General features: G+C 38.8%; 1 protein-coding gene across 1 annotated transcript in view; it reads left to right on the forward strand.

The window, feature by feature from the left end:
* The window catches only part of HIBADH (3-hydroxyisobutyrate dehydrogenase), an 84,895-nt gene continuing 66,186 nt past the window's right edge, over positions 1 to 18,709 (forward strand). The window contains exons 1-4 of the mRNA XM_054059661.1: positions 1 to 132; positions 7,168 to 7,328; positions 12,180 to 12,289; positions 15,438 to 15,559. Coding sequence (XP_053915636.1) covers positions 60 to 132; positions 7,168 to 7,328; positions 12,180 to 12,289; positions 15,438 to 15,559 — 466 coding nt within the window. The 5' untranslated portion in view covers positions 1 to 59. The remainder of the gene's footprint in view (positions 133 to 7,167; positions 7,329 to 12,179; positions 12,290 to 15,437; positions 15,560 to 18,709) is intronic.

Genomic DNA, 18,709 nt, shown 5'->3' on the forward strand with positions numbered 1-18,709 from the left:
GCCGCGGCGGGCGGGGCGGTGGCGGCGCGGCCCGAGGTCACTTGTCGCGGGGGCGCAGCATGGCCGCGGCGACGCTGGTCGGGGGACCCGCGGGCTGGTGGCGCTGGCACAGGCGGGTGCGGGCGGCGATGGGTAAGGAGCTGCCCGGGAAAGCGCCGGGTCTCGGCCGGGAGCGCTGGGGCCGCGCTGCCCTTGGCCCTGGGGGCTCCCGCTGCCCCTTGACCGGGGGGCCGCGGTGGAGCTGCCGAGGGGCTTCAGTGCAATAAATGTGTTCGCTCGTGTCTGGAGTACTCGACACGGGAAAGAGATAGAGCTGCTGGAGCGGGTCCAGCGGAGACCACGAAGATGATCGGGGGATGGGGCACCTCCCGTGCGAGGACAGGCTGAGACAGTCGGGGTTCCTAAGCCTGGAAAAGAGAAGGCTCTGGGGAGACCTTATAGCGACCTTCCAGAACTTAAAGAGGGCTTCCTCTTTAAGTGCAGTGACAGGACGAGGGATAACGGTTTTAAGATGAAAGAGGTTTAGATTAGATATTAGGAAGAAATTTTTTACTTCTAGTGAGGCCCTGGCACAGGTTGCCCGGAGAAGCTGTAGATGTCCCATCCCTGGAGGTGTTTAAGACCAGGTTGAATGAGGCTTTGAGCAACCTGACCTAGTAGAAGGTGTCCCTGCCCGTGGCAGGAGGACTGGAACTGGATGATCCTTAAAGACCCTCCCAAACGGAATCATTCTGTGATTCTATGATTCTTTTGCTTAAAATTGCATGCCTGGAAATTGACAGAGCCTGCAAGTGTTTCCTGTGACACTTGTAAGATGTTAGCAGTACCTGTCACCCAGTGTTGGGCAGTTCAACCCTCTCAATCATTGCATCTGATTATTTTCCTCAAACTGAAGGTAAATCTAGCGGCACTTCCTCATGTTCCAGCTCCACAGGTGCTCACTCACATGGGGTTAATGTATAGGTGGTGGAAGGAGCAGACACCTTTACGTGTCGTGTGAGTGCAAGTGAAGGAAGAGCATTTGGAGAACTGGAGCCCAAACCTGCTCACTTTTCAGAGTCTTGAGAAGCACACAACTTTTTCCAAGTATTTTATCTGCTGAAATAGATAATTGAAACTATATACTCATCTTTTCAATGCCATTTTCATAGCAGTCCTTTGCTCATGTATGTCAGTGTACAGTTAGACTCCCAACAAATAGGTGAAGGCTTTTCAAGTGTCAAAGTGGAAGAAATATATTATTTTAAATGGTATATGGTTCTAAAATCTTGTAACATAGCAAAAGGTTTCAGGAATTACTGAATTTCTTTTAAGTAAATAACTTCAAAAAAAATTGTAATTCCCCTTCAAGCCTCATTTAAAGTAATCAATGAAAAGTGTTTGACAATTTTTAGCTTTCAGCGTGAGCTTTTTATAGTTACAGCTCTGGTGTGCTAAGTAATAGCTCAGGTGCAGCAGGCGTGTTGGTCACATGCTAGTAAAGTTAAATACAGGAGACCTGTTTGTGTAGTTAGTACCTTTTGTGAAACCGCTGTTGAATGCAGTGTCTTTTGATATGTTTTGAACTTTCTCTGGATGGTAGCTGTCAGATACTTCTGTAAGACCTTTGAAATCTGCTGTCTTGGTCAATATTCCAACAGTCATGTTTAATGTAGAGGAGATTGAAGGGATCTCATTTCTTCATGGTGAGCACAGGTGTGAAAAACAACCCAGAACACTACTCTGGTGCTTGAAATTGTAAAATATAGTTAATCTTTGCCTGAAGACCTGAGTAAGAAACCATTTTTAAGATGAAGGGGTAGTAGTGACTCCCCCAAGAAACTTCCATAGAACAGAATTTCATCCACAGTGTTTAAGCTCTGACTTACTTATTCATTAGTGACTATGATGAAAGTCCCGTTGGCTCTGAGAAGTGTTTATGGGATGAAGGTCTTAAGCATTAAACCTTCTTAGTTGCTAAGCTCTACTGCTTAGTTGTACGTTGAGGTTTCCCGATCTCTAATGTGTTTATTAGATTTGCTGTCCTTTTCTCTAGTTTCGAGTAGTTTAGAAGTTGTGTTGTGGGTTGTGATTTCATTGATTGTCATTACGAATGAAACACCATCCTAATGAAGGAGCCCTGCCAGCTCTGAGAGCTGTCCAACACTATACCTTGAATAGAGAGTGGGCTGTCTCTGCTCACTTAGTAAATGCTCCTTAGTTGCTTGTTCAGTTGCTCTTTGCAGCTGGTGCAAACCATGATGTATTTTTTCTTCTGTGTGTTTACACTGTTAAATCATCTAGGAGGAAAATAGGTAAGGGCAGATTTCGGAGAATGTATGTTTGTGTGTTGGCAAGTTGGATAGTTGACAGAGATCATGTAGTCTTGTGATATGCAGCTGGCAGTCCCTGGGAAAGGTGCTTAATGGAGAAGGTGTATGTGACCAAGCTGTGTTTGAATTGCTGAATGATTCTGCTCTCTGATGCAGAGAGGCATTAATTAATTACTAAGCAAGGATTATGACAGAAAGACCTGCTGCTCTACAGTCCAGCACATAACTTAATTAAGGTATTAAGTATACACTTGATACTCTTTTTAGATGAAAAGTACTTACTGCATTTTTTTTTTCTCTACTGCATTACCAAACATTTAATGAGGTATAGCTGCAGATAAGAAAAATGAGGTAAGAAGACTCTGGTTGTTACAAGGTAGCATGCCTGTTTTCCATCAGCAGACCTTTATGGAGGCAAGGAGAAGCAAGTGGGATGTTTTCAATGTAAATCTGGCCAAATTTAGAGTCTTGTCATCTTCTTAACTTATGACTTTTGTTCAGTGCACTTCTCAAAATGATTGCATAACCTTTGAAAGCTTGTGACCCTGGGGCAATTTAAATTCCATTGGCAAAAGCTTCTAGGAGCAGAAGGACCTGATTCTGCCCATGTACAGCTGGCCTTTCTAATTTACATGTTTTTTCATATAGTTCCCTCCAGGATCTAGTTCAGTAGAGATTTTGAGTTTCCATAGAGAAGTCTGTCTGATCCTTTTTTTTCAAAGCAAGAAAGAGAAAAGGGATGGTGTCTTCTGTTGTACTTGTAGCAGAACTAAAGATGCTAAATCAGTGGCAAATTCCTTTTTTTAGTGGCTCATAAAGCCCTGAACAAACCCAGCAACTTCAGTAGCTGAGCTTCCTTTGAGCTTTCCTTGGGCATCTTCCAGTGCTGCTGTTAAATCTGATCATTTCTGGAGTAGAGAATATATCAATATCAAGAATATTAATATGACTCGCAACCACTCTGATGCATGTGGGACAGGAGTTTATGGGCTATTACCCCAGCGCCAGATCTGTTGGTTTCATTTCACTGTGGAGCTAGGGATTCCATCCTGGAGCTGGTGAACATGGTTCAAAATAGATTGTATAAAGCTGAAAAGTAAGAAATATAGATGAGATTACAGTTTGAGAGTTACTGGTTTCTAAGTCCTGTTCTTGGACAGGTGGATTATAATTTCCCTTGGAGTACAAGCATATTCGACCTTTTCCAGCTCTACTGCCCATGGTCCTATCCAGCTATTAATTCCTTTCTGTTTGAATACAAAGAGATGTCCTCTGCACTGCAGATTATATTGTCTATGCAGTCAAGTATTTGCAGTGACTTCAAGGCACCACTGGAGCTGAAATTCTTTCTTGAAATTGTAAGAGTCATTACTTTAGGAGGTAGTGTAAAATGAAATGTAAACATCTGAAATGATCTAAACTTGTAACTGTCATCATTCTGGTAAAAAAGAAAATTACTTTCAGTATCTTTAGCTAGAAGCTTAAAGAGACAAGCTTTGGGTCATTTACAGGCCAGATATTCTGAGAACAAAATTGCAATCTGTGCATTTTCTGAATTTACTCTCTTAATGGAAGTTTTTTCTTCAAGAAAAGCCATCAAGATATTCATGAACTCTTGATGATTTTTCAAATAAATTATTTTTAAGGTAAAATTCTTGTGAAATCATCAATGGAGTCTTCACAATCCTGGAGCTCTGCGAGCACGTGTTCTCTCAAGACAATAACAAAGAATCTCCTGGGAAATGCCCAAATTCTTTGGAGACAGTGTAGCTGTAGCTGCTTTTGCTCACAATTAACTTGATCTGTAAATTAACGTTGATGGTTAATGTTCCCCGTGAAGGAGAGGTAGTTTCACATGGTATCAGTGATTATTTTAAAAGTAGCTTCTATTGCTCCTACTTCTGATGTTCTGCCCTCTGTTATAAGTTGGATGTGAACTGGGCATTTTTCCAGCCATGTAGTTGCAGCAGGTTACTGTAGATTTTATGATTGAAGTAAAATGCACTCAATACCACAGGGACAGTTTGTGCAAATGCCTATCCAATTGATGGGATTAGTTAAGCATACGTGTATGTGAGTTTGCAGAATATCAATCCTGAGATGTTTGAATTATACAGTTATTTCAAAGCCAAGCCTGTGCCATGTATCAAACAGTAAACAGTACCTAGATATTCTGTAGGTTTGTGTGACAGGCGTCACTGTTGGTTTCCGAACTGATAGAGAAAAACGATATCAAGAATTTTTTCTGAAGATGATTAAGAGATTTCTTGATATTTAGTTTGAGATGATGGTTAAATGTCCATGAGGTGAGAAGAGATTGGGATAAAAGAAAAGATGCTAGAAGAATGAGCCTAGTCATGGTAGCTGGATTTATGCTTTGATGAGGTTACTTGGAATTCACAGAAACAAAGGAAACTAAGGTTTGGAAGCAGGGCTAACTTTAAAGATTGATCAGGTTGCTTAGGGTGCTTCAAGTTTGCTCCAAGGATGAAGGTTCCACCACTTCTCTGTGCATCCTGTTCCAGTGTAGAAGCTTTCCCTTAATCAGGGATACTGTTCTTATTTCCCACCAGAATTTCCCTTCCTGCAGCTTTTGGCCATTGCCCTTAGTCTTATTTCTGTACACTTCTGTGAAGAATCTGGCTTCGTTTGCTCTGTAACTCTTCTTCTCTCCCACTCCATCCATACAGTAGTAGAAGACTGCAATCAGCCTTTACTTCTCTAGATGGTTCCCTTAGCCTATGCCATATTCTCCAGCTCCTCAGTCATCTTAATTGGTGTCTGCTGGGCTATCTGTAGATTGACCACATCTCTTGTGTATTGTGCTGTGTACAGTGGAATCACTGGTTTCTTTGACTTGTTGGATATTATATTGCTAATGTAGTGTGGTATGTCACTAACCTTTTGCTGCAAGGATGTACTACTCTTTCTGAAGGGTGGTCCTTCCCTGCAGTTTTTCAGTCATTGCTCCCAGGTCTGGTGCCAGATGTGATCTTGCTGAGGGTGCTTATGTCTCATGATCACAGTCACTGGGGAAATTTTTAAACAGCAGCAGCCCCAGTATTGACCCATGAGGAATATCACGCATAACTGTTGCTTGTCTTTGAACCACTGATAACTGTTGTTTAAGACCAACAGTCCAGACAATATTTCTTCCATCAGTCAGTCTTGCAGTCCATTCCGGTACGTACTTTCCCCATTTGGCTACTGGAATACTAGAAGAGGCTGTTTTGAAAGCTTTACTGAAGTCAAGGTAGGTAAGATCCACTGGTATAAAGGGGCAAAGGAAGGAAAATGCTGAAGACTGGGATTTGAACCTCCTTCGGAAGCTGGAAGCTTCAGGCTATTAAAAGGAGCAAATTTGGATTAGTGTGATGTACTGAGGGAGACTGACTCATAGAAACTATGAGAATAAAAGGCTCCAAGATTTTTACTATGGCTAGTGATGGTGTTCTAGGCTCTTTGTTGGTTTGTTTCCTAGATTTGACACGTAGCACTTCTTAAAAAAGGAATGTGCTCGTTTCCTGACTTATCTGTTTGCAGTGTTTTCCCAGTGCAGTTTTCTTTCAAGCTGTGTTACTTCTCTAGCTATGTAATTGCTGCAGGCATCTGTGGAAATTGTCTCGGACCAAAGTTCTCTCAACGAACCTGATTTATTAAATGTGGCACTTCCAAAATAGTGCTGCAGATGAAAGAGCATGACCATTGCTGGCTAAGAAGGAGCTTAAAGTCAGAAAGACTTTAAAATGATTAATCAAGTGTTATTGGCCTAGAGAGGATTCTTTTCTAAGCATTGAGACCTCTTAGAGCTTAGATCCAGCTTAGGAACTTTTCCTGTGCGTATGACTGAGTTACAGTAGTTAGTTAGCCTTGTTTCTGACCATTTAGTTGCCACATGCCTTAGTATTTTTTCTGCACAACCTTTTCCTTTGTCATAAAGGAGAAATTATTTTATGTAATTGGCAAAGAAGATTTGGCACTGCCAAATTGGATGAGGAGTGTTTGGAGTGATGCGGCAGTGATTGCGGTAGATGGCTATCTGCAAGGCTCCTTGCTCTCCAGCTTTTCATACTATCTGACTACTTATAAAAGTAGCTGACTGAAACTGTAGTGTTTTCCGCAGATTGTAGATTATGCTTTGTAGTTCTGTCTTGGTAGTTCAGCAAATAGAATACAGGGGTTATTCCTGGAAAGACTTCATCATTTTTTATTGACACTATAGTTTGTTCTGTTTTTCAGTATTTGCATTTAAACTGCAGTACAAAAGGTTTGCAGTGACCTATTATGGAGAATTTCACCTTTCAGTTAGTGGCTAATATCTGAGTGCAGGGTCAGAGGAGTCCAGTTATTGTCTTCGAGAGGCTGCATGAAATACAGTGGCAGCTTCAGCCCATTTCTGGAGAACAGGTGCTATACCCTGAGGCTGCAACCAAAGTTGCAAATAAGGAGTCTCTAAAGTGTATATAGAATTTGATTTTGCATATCCAGTTTAAGATTTAGACACATAACAAAACACAGACAAGCCTGCATATTTTAAGTCTGTATTTGAGCTCTTAGACTTTAGCTTTCAGGGATGTTGCTGAAGTTTGATTTTTACTATACTTATTGAAACACTCACCTTTTCCTAATTAATTTTATTTGATACATAGAAAAATCATTCTAGGATGGTACTTGTGGCCCACTATGAGCTATAATTTATGTTTTAAATTACGTAGAATAGCACCCACATTTCTATTCTTTTTAAGCATAAAGTTATTTAAATCAATGAAAACTTATTGCATGCTAGCTTTTGTTACATCATTGTTATGCGTTACTCTAAAATACAAATATATTGATATTTATTGCTTGAAATCAGTGTGTTCTAGGGCAATGGCTTCCAAAACACCAGTTGGATTCATTGGGCTGGGTAACATGGGAAATCCGATGGCGAAAAACCTGGTAAAACATGGATATCCAGTTATTGTGTATGATGTGTTCCCAGAAGCTTGCAAAGAATTTCAAGACTTGGGTGCTCAGGTATAGTAATAAACTTTGTTTATTCTGACAATAACTGTATGTGTTGAATGGTTCTTGCATGCAATGTCTTTTAAATAACCTTGGGGTTTTTTTCTTGGTTAAGATCACAATTGGAACTAAAACAACGTGGTGAATACAGTCTGAATCTGGGAGGTTTCACTTGGAGCAAGACATGATTCTACCCTTAGTAGTTTTCATGCTGTTAGCCAGAATTGCTACCTTGTTGGGCTTCTTTAGCTGTTTTTTTCCTCCCTTTTTATGAGAGTAGTTTGATGGCCTGTTCTTTCACCTCCTTCTTTCTCCTGCTTCCTCCTCCCCCAGGTCTAGATGGCCAGTGGGCTGCTTTTCATCTGCTTCCTAATTTGACCTTTTCAGGTTAAATGACCCTAGTTAAAAATTCCTGCTGGCATAGCTGTAAGGGTTATAGAGACATATGAGCTTTCCTGCTGCTTCAAGGTGCAGTCCTCCGGGGCAGAGGAAAAATCTAATTATATATGTGCTCATTCTCCTGGAGGCAGGGAAGGTTATGGTGAGAGAAGAGGAAGGAATGAAAACGAAAAAGGAGGGAAGGAAATTGATCACATTAAGGAGGTTTACCTTCCTGCCATGTACCCTGTGAAATCTTGGCCTTGTTCCAGTCAGTGCTATTCCTTTCGCTGATCCATTAATACAGCCAGAAATCCATTCAGTCTCTCAGATAGCTGGCTCAGTTCTGAGTGTCTGAAACGTATTTGCATGTTTTTTACATACTTCAGTACTATAACAGTTTAGATAGGTATGGGTGGATGGATAGGTGCATAAAACACTGAAACAAATAAACTCAGGTAAGGAGAAACCGATACGAAAATAATACTCTGGTGTGACAGCGTAGAAGATAGGAGGGAATTTTCCAGCAATGGCAAGGAAATTTTAGGCAGATCTAGGTAGAGGAACTGTATTCTGTGAAAGTCTAAACTGTTGGAGCTAATTGCAGCTGTTTTAAATAATGAGGTAACATCAGTATTCCTAAAAGATAAAATTATGAAGTGCACCTGTTGATAATTAAGTGCAGCTCCCCATGAATAATTACAGAATCTTGGCTTTCAGTGGGAAAGTAAGCTTTTCAGCTCGTTTTCCTTGCTACTGTTTTTATTTTTTAAAAGAAGCTGAGACCCTCAAGCATGAACCAGACCATCTTGAATATGAGGGTGGGCAAATGGAAAGGAAGTCTGTTTTGAACACTTGATTATATTTTTAATTCATGTTATGCAGTGGGATCTCTTTGCTGTGGCTGCCAATTTGTAAAGCTTATTGCCATAGAAATAGAATCTTTGGCATTCACTGCAGGACTTAACATGTGATATTAAAGGTGGACTGTAATGCTTTTAAAAATAAAGCTAGAAGTATGTTTTAAGATCGTAAATCACTAAGAGAATACATGGGTAGGCTTATATACAAATAAAACACTCTTAAAGAAAATATGTGAACATAACTTCTTCTTCTTGATCTATAGGTGTAAATCCTACTCCACCATTTTTTTCAGGACTTGGAAACTTGTGAGTCCAGGGGGCCTTGTAGAAACTGCAATAGCAGGTACATTGGGCTCCAAGGGCTGCTTTCTCTCAGGTCTGACTGGTAGAGCAAAAACATCAGGAGAGTTACAGAGGTGAAAAGATGCCTCCCAAGAGACAGTAAATGTTATCAAATGGCCCTTGTTTAATGTCAGTGCTACTACCTAGGTATATGGAGGATGAGGGAAGTTTGATCATGACTGCATATTATGTGACTGCTTTCTTTAACGTCTGAAGTGTAGAACTGAGAGGTAGTATATGTTATAAGGCAGCCACCTGCCTGCTGATGGTGAATAGTAAGGGGACAACTGGCTGAGCAGGAGCTTGTGGAAACCCTTGGGGTGAGACTTGAAGAAAGTTGCAAAGCTACAAACAAGGGAGAATACAGAACAGTGCTGTGAGCAAGTAGGCTGCCTTCACACTCCATTGTCTTTTCCTTTTCTCATAGTTATCACTTTCTTTCTCACACGGCAGAGTGCATATGTGTCACACCACTACTTTGCTTCAGTTCACATACTGTTGGATCTTCTCTCAGATTCACAAGTCTGACAGTGTAACTGAAGTCATCTGATGCATAAAGCAGCATAAAAATAGAGCTTTCTTCATTGTATGCAGTAAGAATGGCATTTCCAGCCAGCAGAATTATTAATTGTCTTATTGTAAATATAAACAAAAAATAGAGAAGCATTTTGGGACAGATATAAGCAGATGTGCGTATTGAAGGGCATAAAACAGGGACCAGTATGAAGAAAATTCTTCGCTATGCAGTTGCATACTGCAAAAGTTTGCTTGAACTGGCAAGTGTCAGAATATGTGCAGAACTTGGTGGACTGCTACTTTGAGCCAGTATGGTCTATGTTAGTAATCAACAATTGGTACTTGGTATGTTTTTTAAAGCTACACACACATTCTTAATGATTTAAAATGATTAATATTTCTTAGTGGCTTTCAGATAATTCAGCTTTATTTCTGAGATGGAAAGTCACAAATAAAAAGTTTTGTGTCCTACTTGTTGAATCACGTAGGTAGGTTTCCTCTGGGCTATTAATCTTGTTTGTTAATAGTTCTAAAAAGTCAAGAATGAAATTTCACACTTCAGTTCCCACTTTTTTGCTACTTACTTCAAAGGTAGCAAAATTATTTTCCTTGTAGTGTTGTGGAAGCACTTCCCAGTCTGTGTACATCTGTAATCTCATTTTTGTCATGTAAAAGGCATGTTATTGTTTTGAAAGATATGGATGAAATAAATCAATTTCTGTATACAATACTACTGTACTGTCTTCTACAGATCTGTGTAGCTTAAGAATTGTTTACATCTGTAAACAAACCGCAGCTATATCCTATCCATATAACCATGTGGAAATGTGAGGCTGATGTAGCTTTTAAGTTGTGTGCCCAATATGGTATGTTTTTCAAGTTCTGTTTGAAAGATGAAAATGGGCTACAGAATCTTCAATTGATAACTTGCAAACCTCTAAGAATACTGGAGATAATAGTTTCAAATAAGAAGACGTATATGAAGTCATGTTCCAATTACGCACTTCCTCTCTCCTCTAATAATACGCATTGGGACTGAACCGAACCAGAGATACTCAGAACTAAAGTCAAAGGTGTCATACTCCTATATAAAGAGCTAGGCTCTCCGGTCTCCAGGGAAGTAAGTCATAAAATTAACTAATCAGATATAGAAGCTTTTCTGCTTATAATTGCCTCATTTATTCCTCCTAACCTTTGTTCTTTAGACTAGAGAATGTTTCCTTTTATAACTGTGCAGTATACCAGATGTTTTGTGTACTATTAACTTATTCTTTTGAAACATAACTTGTGCATTTTTAGGTCCCGTCTATGCTGGTTTCTTTATCTTTTTTTTTTTTTTTAATAGAAATCAAGAAGCTTCTCATGCTGTATCCCAGAATTCCTTCAAGATTTTATTCGGCATTTCATATAAATGTATATATAACGTGCTTTATCTGATGCTGAGACCTTATAAACACGTTGTATATAAAAAGATAATTTATTTACATAGGGGCCTTTTGTATCAGAACTTACAAAAATGTTAACACATACCGGTAGTTAAGAAATAGCAAAATGAGGTCATCAATCTGTTGATTTGTCTACATTGTGGAAAGGAAACAAACTTCCAGGTAGCTGTTAAACTGTCATTTCTTTAATCCTAAAGGCATGTTATATGGAAATCCTAATTTATTCATACTAAGTAGGAAGCACATAAAAGTTGCTTAAGACATTTCTTGTTAGTTTACAAACCTAAGACATATATGACATATCTATTCGAATACATAATTGTAAGATTAAGGCTTTGTCATTCAATAACTAGAAAATAAATAATACAACCCCTAACCACAAACAAAATCTACTTTCTGCTCATCTTGCTTCTTGCTTGGAATATAATTCATTTCAGGAAAACTACCTGAATGAGTGAAATCAGATTTGATCCTTGTGGACTAAAAAAGAGTACACTGTATTTTTGTTGTTGCTGTTTTTTTAATGTATTAATGATGCTTTCTTAAAATAAGTGAATTATTTAAAACTATCATTGGACAAAAATCTTACTGGCAAATGACTTCCAGGTAAAACTCACTACTTCAACTGTCAGCATTTCACTTGTTGTTTATGTATCTTAAATACCCCACTGCCTGCCTCTGAAAATGAGCTAGGGAAGGTAATAGACCATTAAACTTAGGTATATTTATTTAACAACCAATACATAACAATAACTTTTGAAATTTGTTCAGACCTTTTTGATGAAGGATATTTTAACTGATAATTTTCCTTTTTAAAAATGTCAACCATAATATTGTGAGAAACATTAGTTCATCTGATTTTTTTTTAAGGAGAGACTTAGAGGTGTATTAAGTAATTTTTTTCTTTTTACTCAGTTGTCCTGTCTTCCAATGCTGTATATAAGGGAAAAAAAGTGAGATTTTTGCGGTTATCCATGTTGTCCCTCCTTAGAAACAATGCGGAGTGATATTTTGTATAGATGCATGGTTTATAGTGAATTGAAGACTCATCAGTGGGTTGGTGCAATACAAGCATCCCCATTGATGGACGTTCTGAAGGAACTTTTGTGATAAGACTTTTTTTTTTTTTTTTCTGCTACTGGATCCAATTAGTCAATATTTTCATTAAGTGGGCAGTTTTTCTTGTGTTCTAATTTTTCACCTAGCTTAGTTGGGGCTCTTGACCTGTGAATACTGAAAACAAACTCAGCAAGCATGTCTAATGTTGCTGTTACAGGAAGTGTAAGCTTACTTGTTTTTTTTTTTCCCCCCTTTAAAAGGTAACGGATTCCCCAGCAGATGTAGCAGAAAAAGCAGACAGAATTATTACCATGCTGCCTTCTAGTCCCAATGCAATAGAAGTTTACACAGGAGCAAATGGAATTCTAAAGTAAGTAGTTCTGTAGTTTGGCGAATTCTCTCTCCTACTCAATTCAGTATTACGCTGATTTTCAAATGATGCCTGTTGCTGCAACTCTTGCTGTGGCTTAAGGGTACTTAACTTGATGTTCTCCTTTGTCTTTTCACTATCGATATTTCTCATTACATGAGTTCTCATAAACTGTGCTTGCTTTTGAATGGCTTTCGGCTAAGTTTTTAATCTTATTTTCAGTAGAGTGATAATTTATATGAATTTGAGACAACTTAACTATTCTCTACCTTCTCAGTTGCATGTCTTTTACCATAATGGAATGTACTACAGACAAGTGTAACTAGAATATTTGCTGGCGACAATTATTTGCTCAAATACTTTTTTCTTTAACTTGAAATCTTATAGATGAAATGTTCTAAAGATATTCTATTGTGTCTCATGGTATTAAAGCATATTAACATAGAATGTCTGACAATGTTTTATTGAATTCTGCTCTTACTGTCTTGTTTATTACACAAGACAATATCTACAGAGTTTGTTTAATACAAAACAGTGGTTTTTAACTTTTGCGCAGGGATTTCCATTGAACCTAAAATCCACAGCTTGCAGTATTCTTATACCTAAGAGTTTCTGGGCTTGCCAAATTAAAATATAAATAGTATTTAAAAGACTCTTCTGGCCATGTATGCACTGCCCCTGACAGGCTGACTAAGGGTACTCAATCATGTGGGATCTTACTGCTACCCAGGTTAGTAACGTAAAGGAAGAAAAATATAAAAGACAAAAGTACAGTGAAGTGTCTAAAACTGATGATATCTTTTTAGGTATTGATTGTAGGCAACATTAAGGTTTTCTGATCCTCTTGCAGTATAGGAAACAATAGTTGCTTCCTTCCCTTACAGTCCATAGTTTAATTCCTCACAAAGTAGGACTGAGCAGATCTAAGTGTCTGTAGCTTAGACCCTTCAGGGAAGGAAGGGTAATTGGATCAGTCCCACAAAGCTGAGCAAACAGCTGCAGGAGAATTGGATGGCAGTGCTTTGAAGACCGATTGGTAGTACTTACTAATCTAATACAGCCTGTTAATCGTACGAGCACCTATATGTGGAAAATACTGGAGAGAACAGAGGATGTAGAAAGCAGTCCTGTGCTGCTGCAGTTTCTCAGGCTTTGTATTCAAAAGAAATGTAATTTGACAGTAGTGGTTAATTGTTGATCTGAGTGACCTGGCCCTTGGTGTCTGGTTTGACTTTGATCATTTTCTGAAACTTATTAAGCTTTTCTGAAGAAAACAGTGATACTCTAAAGTGTTTAAGGGCTAACTTGGTCATCCCGCTGTTATTACCAAAGAGCCTGTGCCACTGTTTCTTCCTCTGAACATAGGGAGGGATGATGTAGCACTGCCATGTTGGTTTTCATTTGCAGATATTTAAACTAAGTGCAGCAGTTCATCCCTTCTGTGAATAAGGACAAGTTCCGTATTTGTGGCACTGTTTGAGTCTGAACCTGTAGTGGGGTCCACATCTGTATGTATGTATTGAGAGACTGTTTCCAGCCATCCAGGTAATTTGAGTCAGTGATATGCACTGTGATGCCAACAGCGCACAAAGTGCAGTGGGGCTCTCCATCTGTCACAGGAAGCTTTAAATTACTCGCCTTTTTATGGTGTGATTGGCATGCGTGAAGGATGGGATGCCATCCAGAGAGACTTGGATAAGCTTAAGAAGTGAGTCCATGGGAACCTTATTAGGTTCAACAAGGCCAAGTACAAGGTCCTGCACTTGGGTCGGGATGGCCCTCAGTATCAATACAGTCTGAGGGATGACAGGATTGAGAGCAGCCCTTTCCAAGGAGGATCTGGGGCTACTGGTGGAGGAAAACCTAGACACGAGCCAGCAATGTACCCTTATAGCCCAGAAAACCAACCGTATGCTGGGCTGCATAAAAAGAAGCATGGCCAGCAGGCCTAGGGAGGCAGTTCTGCCCCTCTACTTTACTCTGGTGAGACCCTGCCTGGAGTACTGCTTCTACTCTGGAGCCCTCACCACGATAAAGACATGGACATGTTGGAGTGGATCCAGAAGGGGCCACAAAAATGATCAGAGGGATGGAACACCTCTCCTATGAAGAAAGGCTGAGAGAGTTGGGGTTGTTCAGTGTGGAAAAGAGAGGGCTCTGGGGAAACCTTGTTGCAGCTTTTCAGGACTTAAAGGGGGCTTAGAAGAGTTATGGGGACAAACTTTTTAGCAGGGCCTGTTGCAATAGGACAGGGGGTAATGGTTTTAAGCTAAAAGAGGTAGACTTAGAATAGATATAAGGAAGAAATTTTTTACAATGAAGTTGGTGAAACACTGGTACAGGTTACCCAGAGAGATAGTAGAAGCCCCATCCCTGCAAACATTCATGGTCAGATTGGACAGGGCTCTGAGCAACCTGATCTAGTTGAAGATGTCCCTGTTCACTGTAGGGGTGTTGGACTAGATGATCTTTAAAGGTCCCTTCCAACCCCAACTGTTCTATGATTTGATCAAAAAAATACAGTGTTTGATTTCATAGAGTTTGCTGGCCCAGTAGAAATTAAATCATGGTGCAATTGAGAAAGAGGGATAAAAATATAAACAATTTTTGATTTTTCTCCATGCTTCACTTTAAGTCTGCAGTGGGCTTTTGTGATATTAGTTATGATCTTTACATGGAATGAATTTTAGCAATAATTCAAAATGGAATCTGGCTATTCTGATAAGAACTTAAGATATCATATATAGGTATAAAGAGAATAGTATTATGTATGAAATGTTAGGCTGTATCTGTAACATTTATTTCAGAATGTATTTTAGATAATCTATGTATTATGTACTGCTTAAGCTTGTATATTGGTGAATTTTCCTAGTGCATCCTTTTTGTGATAGTTTTTAGGAAGAACATCCTTTTTTGTGTTCAGGTTTTATTGGCTTTTGAGGTGTTCAGAACTGTTCAATATACGTACTCAGGAGTGCACATACTGAGCAGGTCTTGCTGAGTAGAGTTTAACACTCCCATGTGTGCCTGTTAGTGTACTACAAAGTGTCTGTGTATTTTTCATGCTGAGGAAAGCCAGTGCCATGGTCATAGTTGCAGATGTCTTTTGCAACAAATATTTAACAATAATAATAAATCTTTATTTTAGGAAAGTGAAGAAAGGCTCATTGCTAATAGATTCCAGTACTATAGACCCTGCAGTTTCAAAAGAATTAGCCAAAGCAGTTGAAAAAATGGGAGCTGTTTTCATGGATGCCCCAGTTTCTGGAGGTGAGTCTTCATTAACAGTTTACCACATGTTGTCTCTTTGTTTACAATCTCAGCTATCCATTTGTACCCTTGTTGGTATATGTTGCTTTTCTTTGCTCTATGTACAGTATTCATTTTTTGTTCCATTACATTGAGGAAATTATACTATTTTGGAAATATTTTGGGGGTTTAGGAATATGCTTTTGTGTTAGACCTGGATAAACCGAGCTTTCACATGATATGGTACAATGGCCCTTTTAATTTATTCTCTCAGAATTTTTTATGCAGGTATTCACATCTCTTTAGTCCCCTTCCATTTCCTTCTGTTAGGACTCTTTGGTTACCATTAAGCATTTCTGCTGCTTCTTTGTTAATTAAAAAGGAAAGAAGGAAGGTGCAGAAGAAATTATTTCATTGCCAAGGAAAATGGGAGCTTTACTCTGTTTTTATAACAGTTGAAGAATGGAGGTGATGGTTGTCTATTCTTGAAGTTGCTGACTATTGATCTCTTAAGTATTTAATCTCTGGTAAGAAATACTATAGGAAAGGGAAGTCTTTCTTTTGTGTCCGGAGGAAAGCAGAAGCATAAAATTAAGGTTTTGGAAACAAACCCACAGCTGATTGTTGCTATTGCTGAATCCTTCTCTAAAACCCGTAAAATTGGAAGTTGAGGAAAATGCATTTTGTATCGGAAAATTTTGGTTTTTTTACAATTGACTCTAAAATATTAGTGGAAGTGACAGCATGAGAGTTCTTTATTTTTCTTTGGTGTAATTCAGCAAGTTATACTTGAAAGAGAATAAAAATGCAAAGGCTAGGAGAGGATATGTCCTAGAGAGTTTGTCAAAGGTATAATGCACAAGCTAGGAAGAACATAGCCTGAATTTCAGATCATGAAGATAAATGTGGGTGAGGAGCAAAAAATAACCATCTTTTTAAATTTCAACTGAAAACTACAGCAGGATTTGGCTACACACTGAAAGCCAGAATTTTTATCCAAATTCTAATGTGAACAGAAAATAGGAACATCTGAGTAGGTGTTATTGAAGGATATAATAGGGAAGACAACATTCTTGCTTCCTAGCCAAAATATTAGTCCCTGTTTTGTGAAGTTGGATAACTTGTCAGCCTGGGAATAAAAATCACAGGAAAAAGTATATTGTGGGTAGATTATATAGCTATCTGATCCTGTTCTAAACACAACATGGCCTTCTGCTTCTTGATTGGGCAGTTCTGACATCTTTTATGTAGTTGTCTTCAATCCCTTTCTGCCAGATAGTTTGTTTACCCAAAGGAATTATTTAGCCTTTGGAAATGTTTGTAATTTTTTTTTTACCCGTAAGTTTTTTGCTTTAAAAAGCAAAAAACTGACTATGCTGTAACTAAAAGAAAGAAAGAAAGTTTGATTCCAAAACAACTGCAGCTCTTTGTGGGTTTTGCTTATTGAGAAAATGGTAAAGCTGAGAGTGTATGATAACACACAGTGGCTTTATTTGGTATTTAACTGCATACAAATTATTTGGTGTTTAGTGTCAATTGCAGACTGAGTGATATTCTGGGAGAGGGGGAAAGAAGTGATACTTAGCTTTCTAGTACATACTATATTTGTGAATGGCAAGAAGCATTCTGCACAAATTACGTTGGAAGTGGGCAGTTACTAGAAATGTGGAGAAATCAAGCACGTTAGAAAAAACTTAAATGTTATGCTTTGTTCTTTCCATCTTCCAAGACCTAACACATCATGTCTTTGGCGTATTTTTGTATGTCCTGACTGCATTGTTGGCCTTTAGACAAAACTCTAAATGAAGAAGTATGCTCAGCTCTCTAGAAATTGGCAGGCATTATTCTGTAGCTGTGCAATGCAACAGACTTGGCAGGAGCGTGAGGGAGGGCGTTTGTGGGACGCAGTGAAGAGGAAGAGAAAGCAGCATGCCTGAACTGTCATCTTTAGACCTGTCTGTTTACTAGCTGTTATTGGCAGACAATTCCACTTGTGTATTTAGATATTTGGGTGTTGCCTGCGGATGCTGATGTTGATCTGCACTGTGAACAAGTTATTTCACATGCTAAATAATATTTTGAGAACTGCTAGATCTATAAACCTTATGGAGAAATAGTGGTGGTTTTAATCCCATCTTGGCATTGCAAATGAATTATCTTAAGGCCAAGCATTAGTGCCAGATTTTAGTGGCTTGTTTGCAGTCCTACCCCTGCAAGATTCTTTCCCTTGATCTTTTTCAGATGGGCCTGCGTGCCAATGTAGTGATGCCGTCTTCATATGATTGGCCTTAGGGCATTTACTTCCATCTTACAGTCAGGGACCCATTAAGAGGAAGTTGATGCACCAAGTCATTGTAGTGTTACTTTGTATTAACTAAATTTGGAAAAAGTGAGACAGCTGTTAATAAGACCTGTCAGGTGGAGAACTGTAGTCATGCTGAAGTGGTAATAAACAATAGAATATGTCATTTTTTTTGTAGGAACCATGGGATGGAGCTGGTTAGAAATGGTTAGAGTTTTTATTCCAGCTGTCATTTCAAACTGTTTTGTCTTACAGTACTACTTCAATAAGCTCCAGTTAACCATTAAGTGCTGGAAAGAATATTAGTAATAACACTGACAAATTGAGACTTCAGCTCTCTGGTAAAGTAAAATAAAATGTTAGTCTTTGAAGGGTGAATTGCAGACTTATTCCCTCCATGGCCAGATCTGTACTTAGCGTGGAGCAAAGGAAAAGAAAGTTTAGAAATACTGTGGAGTATTTATTTACTTATTTATTTACTGTGGAGTAAATATTTACTTCTTCTCAAAGAGCAATATATTTCACAATTCCAGCTTTTTCTTTAAAAAAAACAAGAGAACACTTCCTCAAAATTGTAAAGGGAATGTATTTCAATGGCATGATCAAACAGATAGCAGAGATTAAATAAACCAAAGAATAATTGGTGAATCTGTTTCTCTTACTTGAACACTGAAGTTCTAGTGCAGTGTCTTTTTCCAAGGGAAGGAGTACAGAGGGGCTTGCAGAAGAGTTAAGACTATGTCTGTGGGCATTAATGCTTGCAAAGATGAATTGAAAGACTGACTAAACAGTAAAAAATAGTAATGAGTGGTTCAAACATTGCGTCTCTTGGCTCATAGGTTCTGTTGTAAGGAGGAAGCATAATCAAT

The sequence above is a fragment of the Cuculus canorus genome, chromosome 2 (genome assembly GCF_017976375.1).
Source record: "Cuculus canorus isolate bCucCan1 chromosome 2, bCucCan1.pri, whole genome shotgun sequence".
Lineage (NCBI taxonomy): Eukaryota > Metazoa > Chordata > Aves > Cuculiformes > Cuculidae > Cuculus > Cuculus canorus.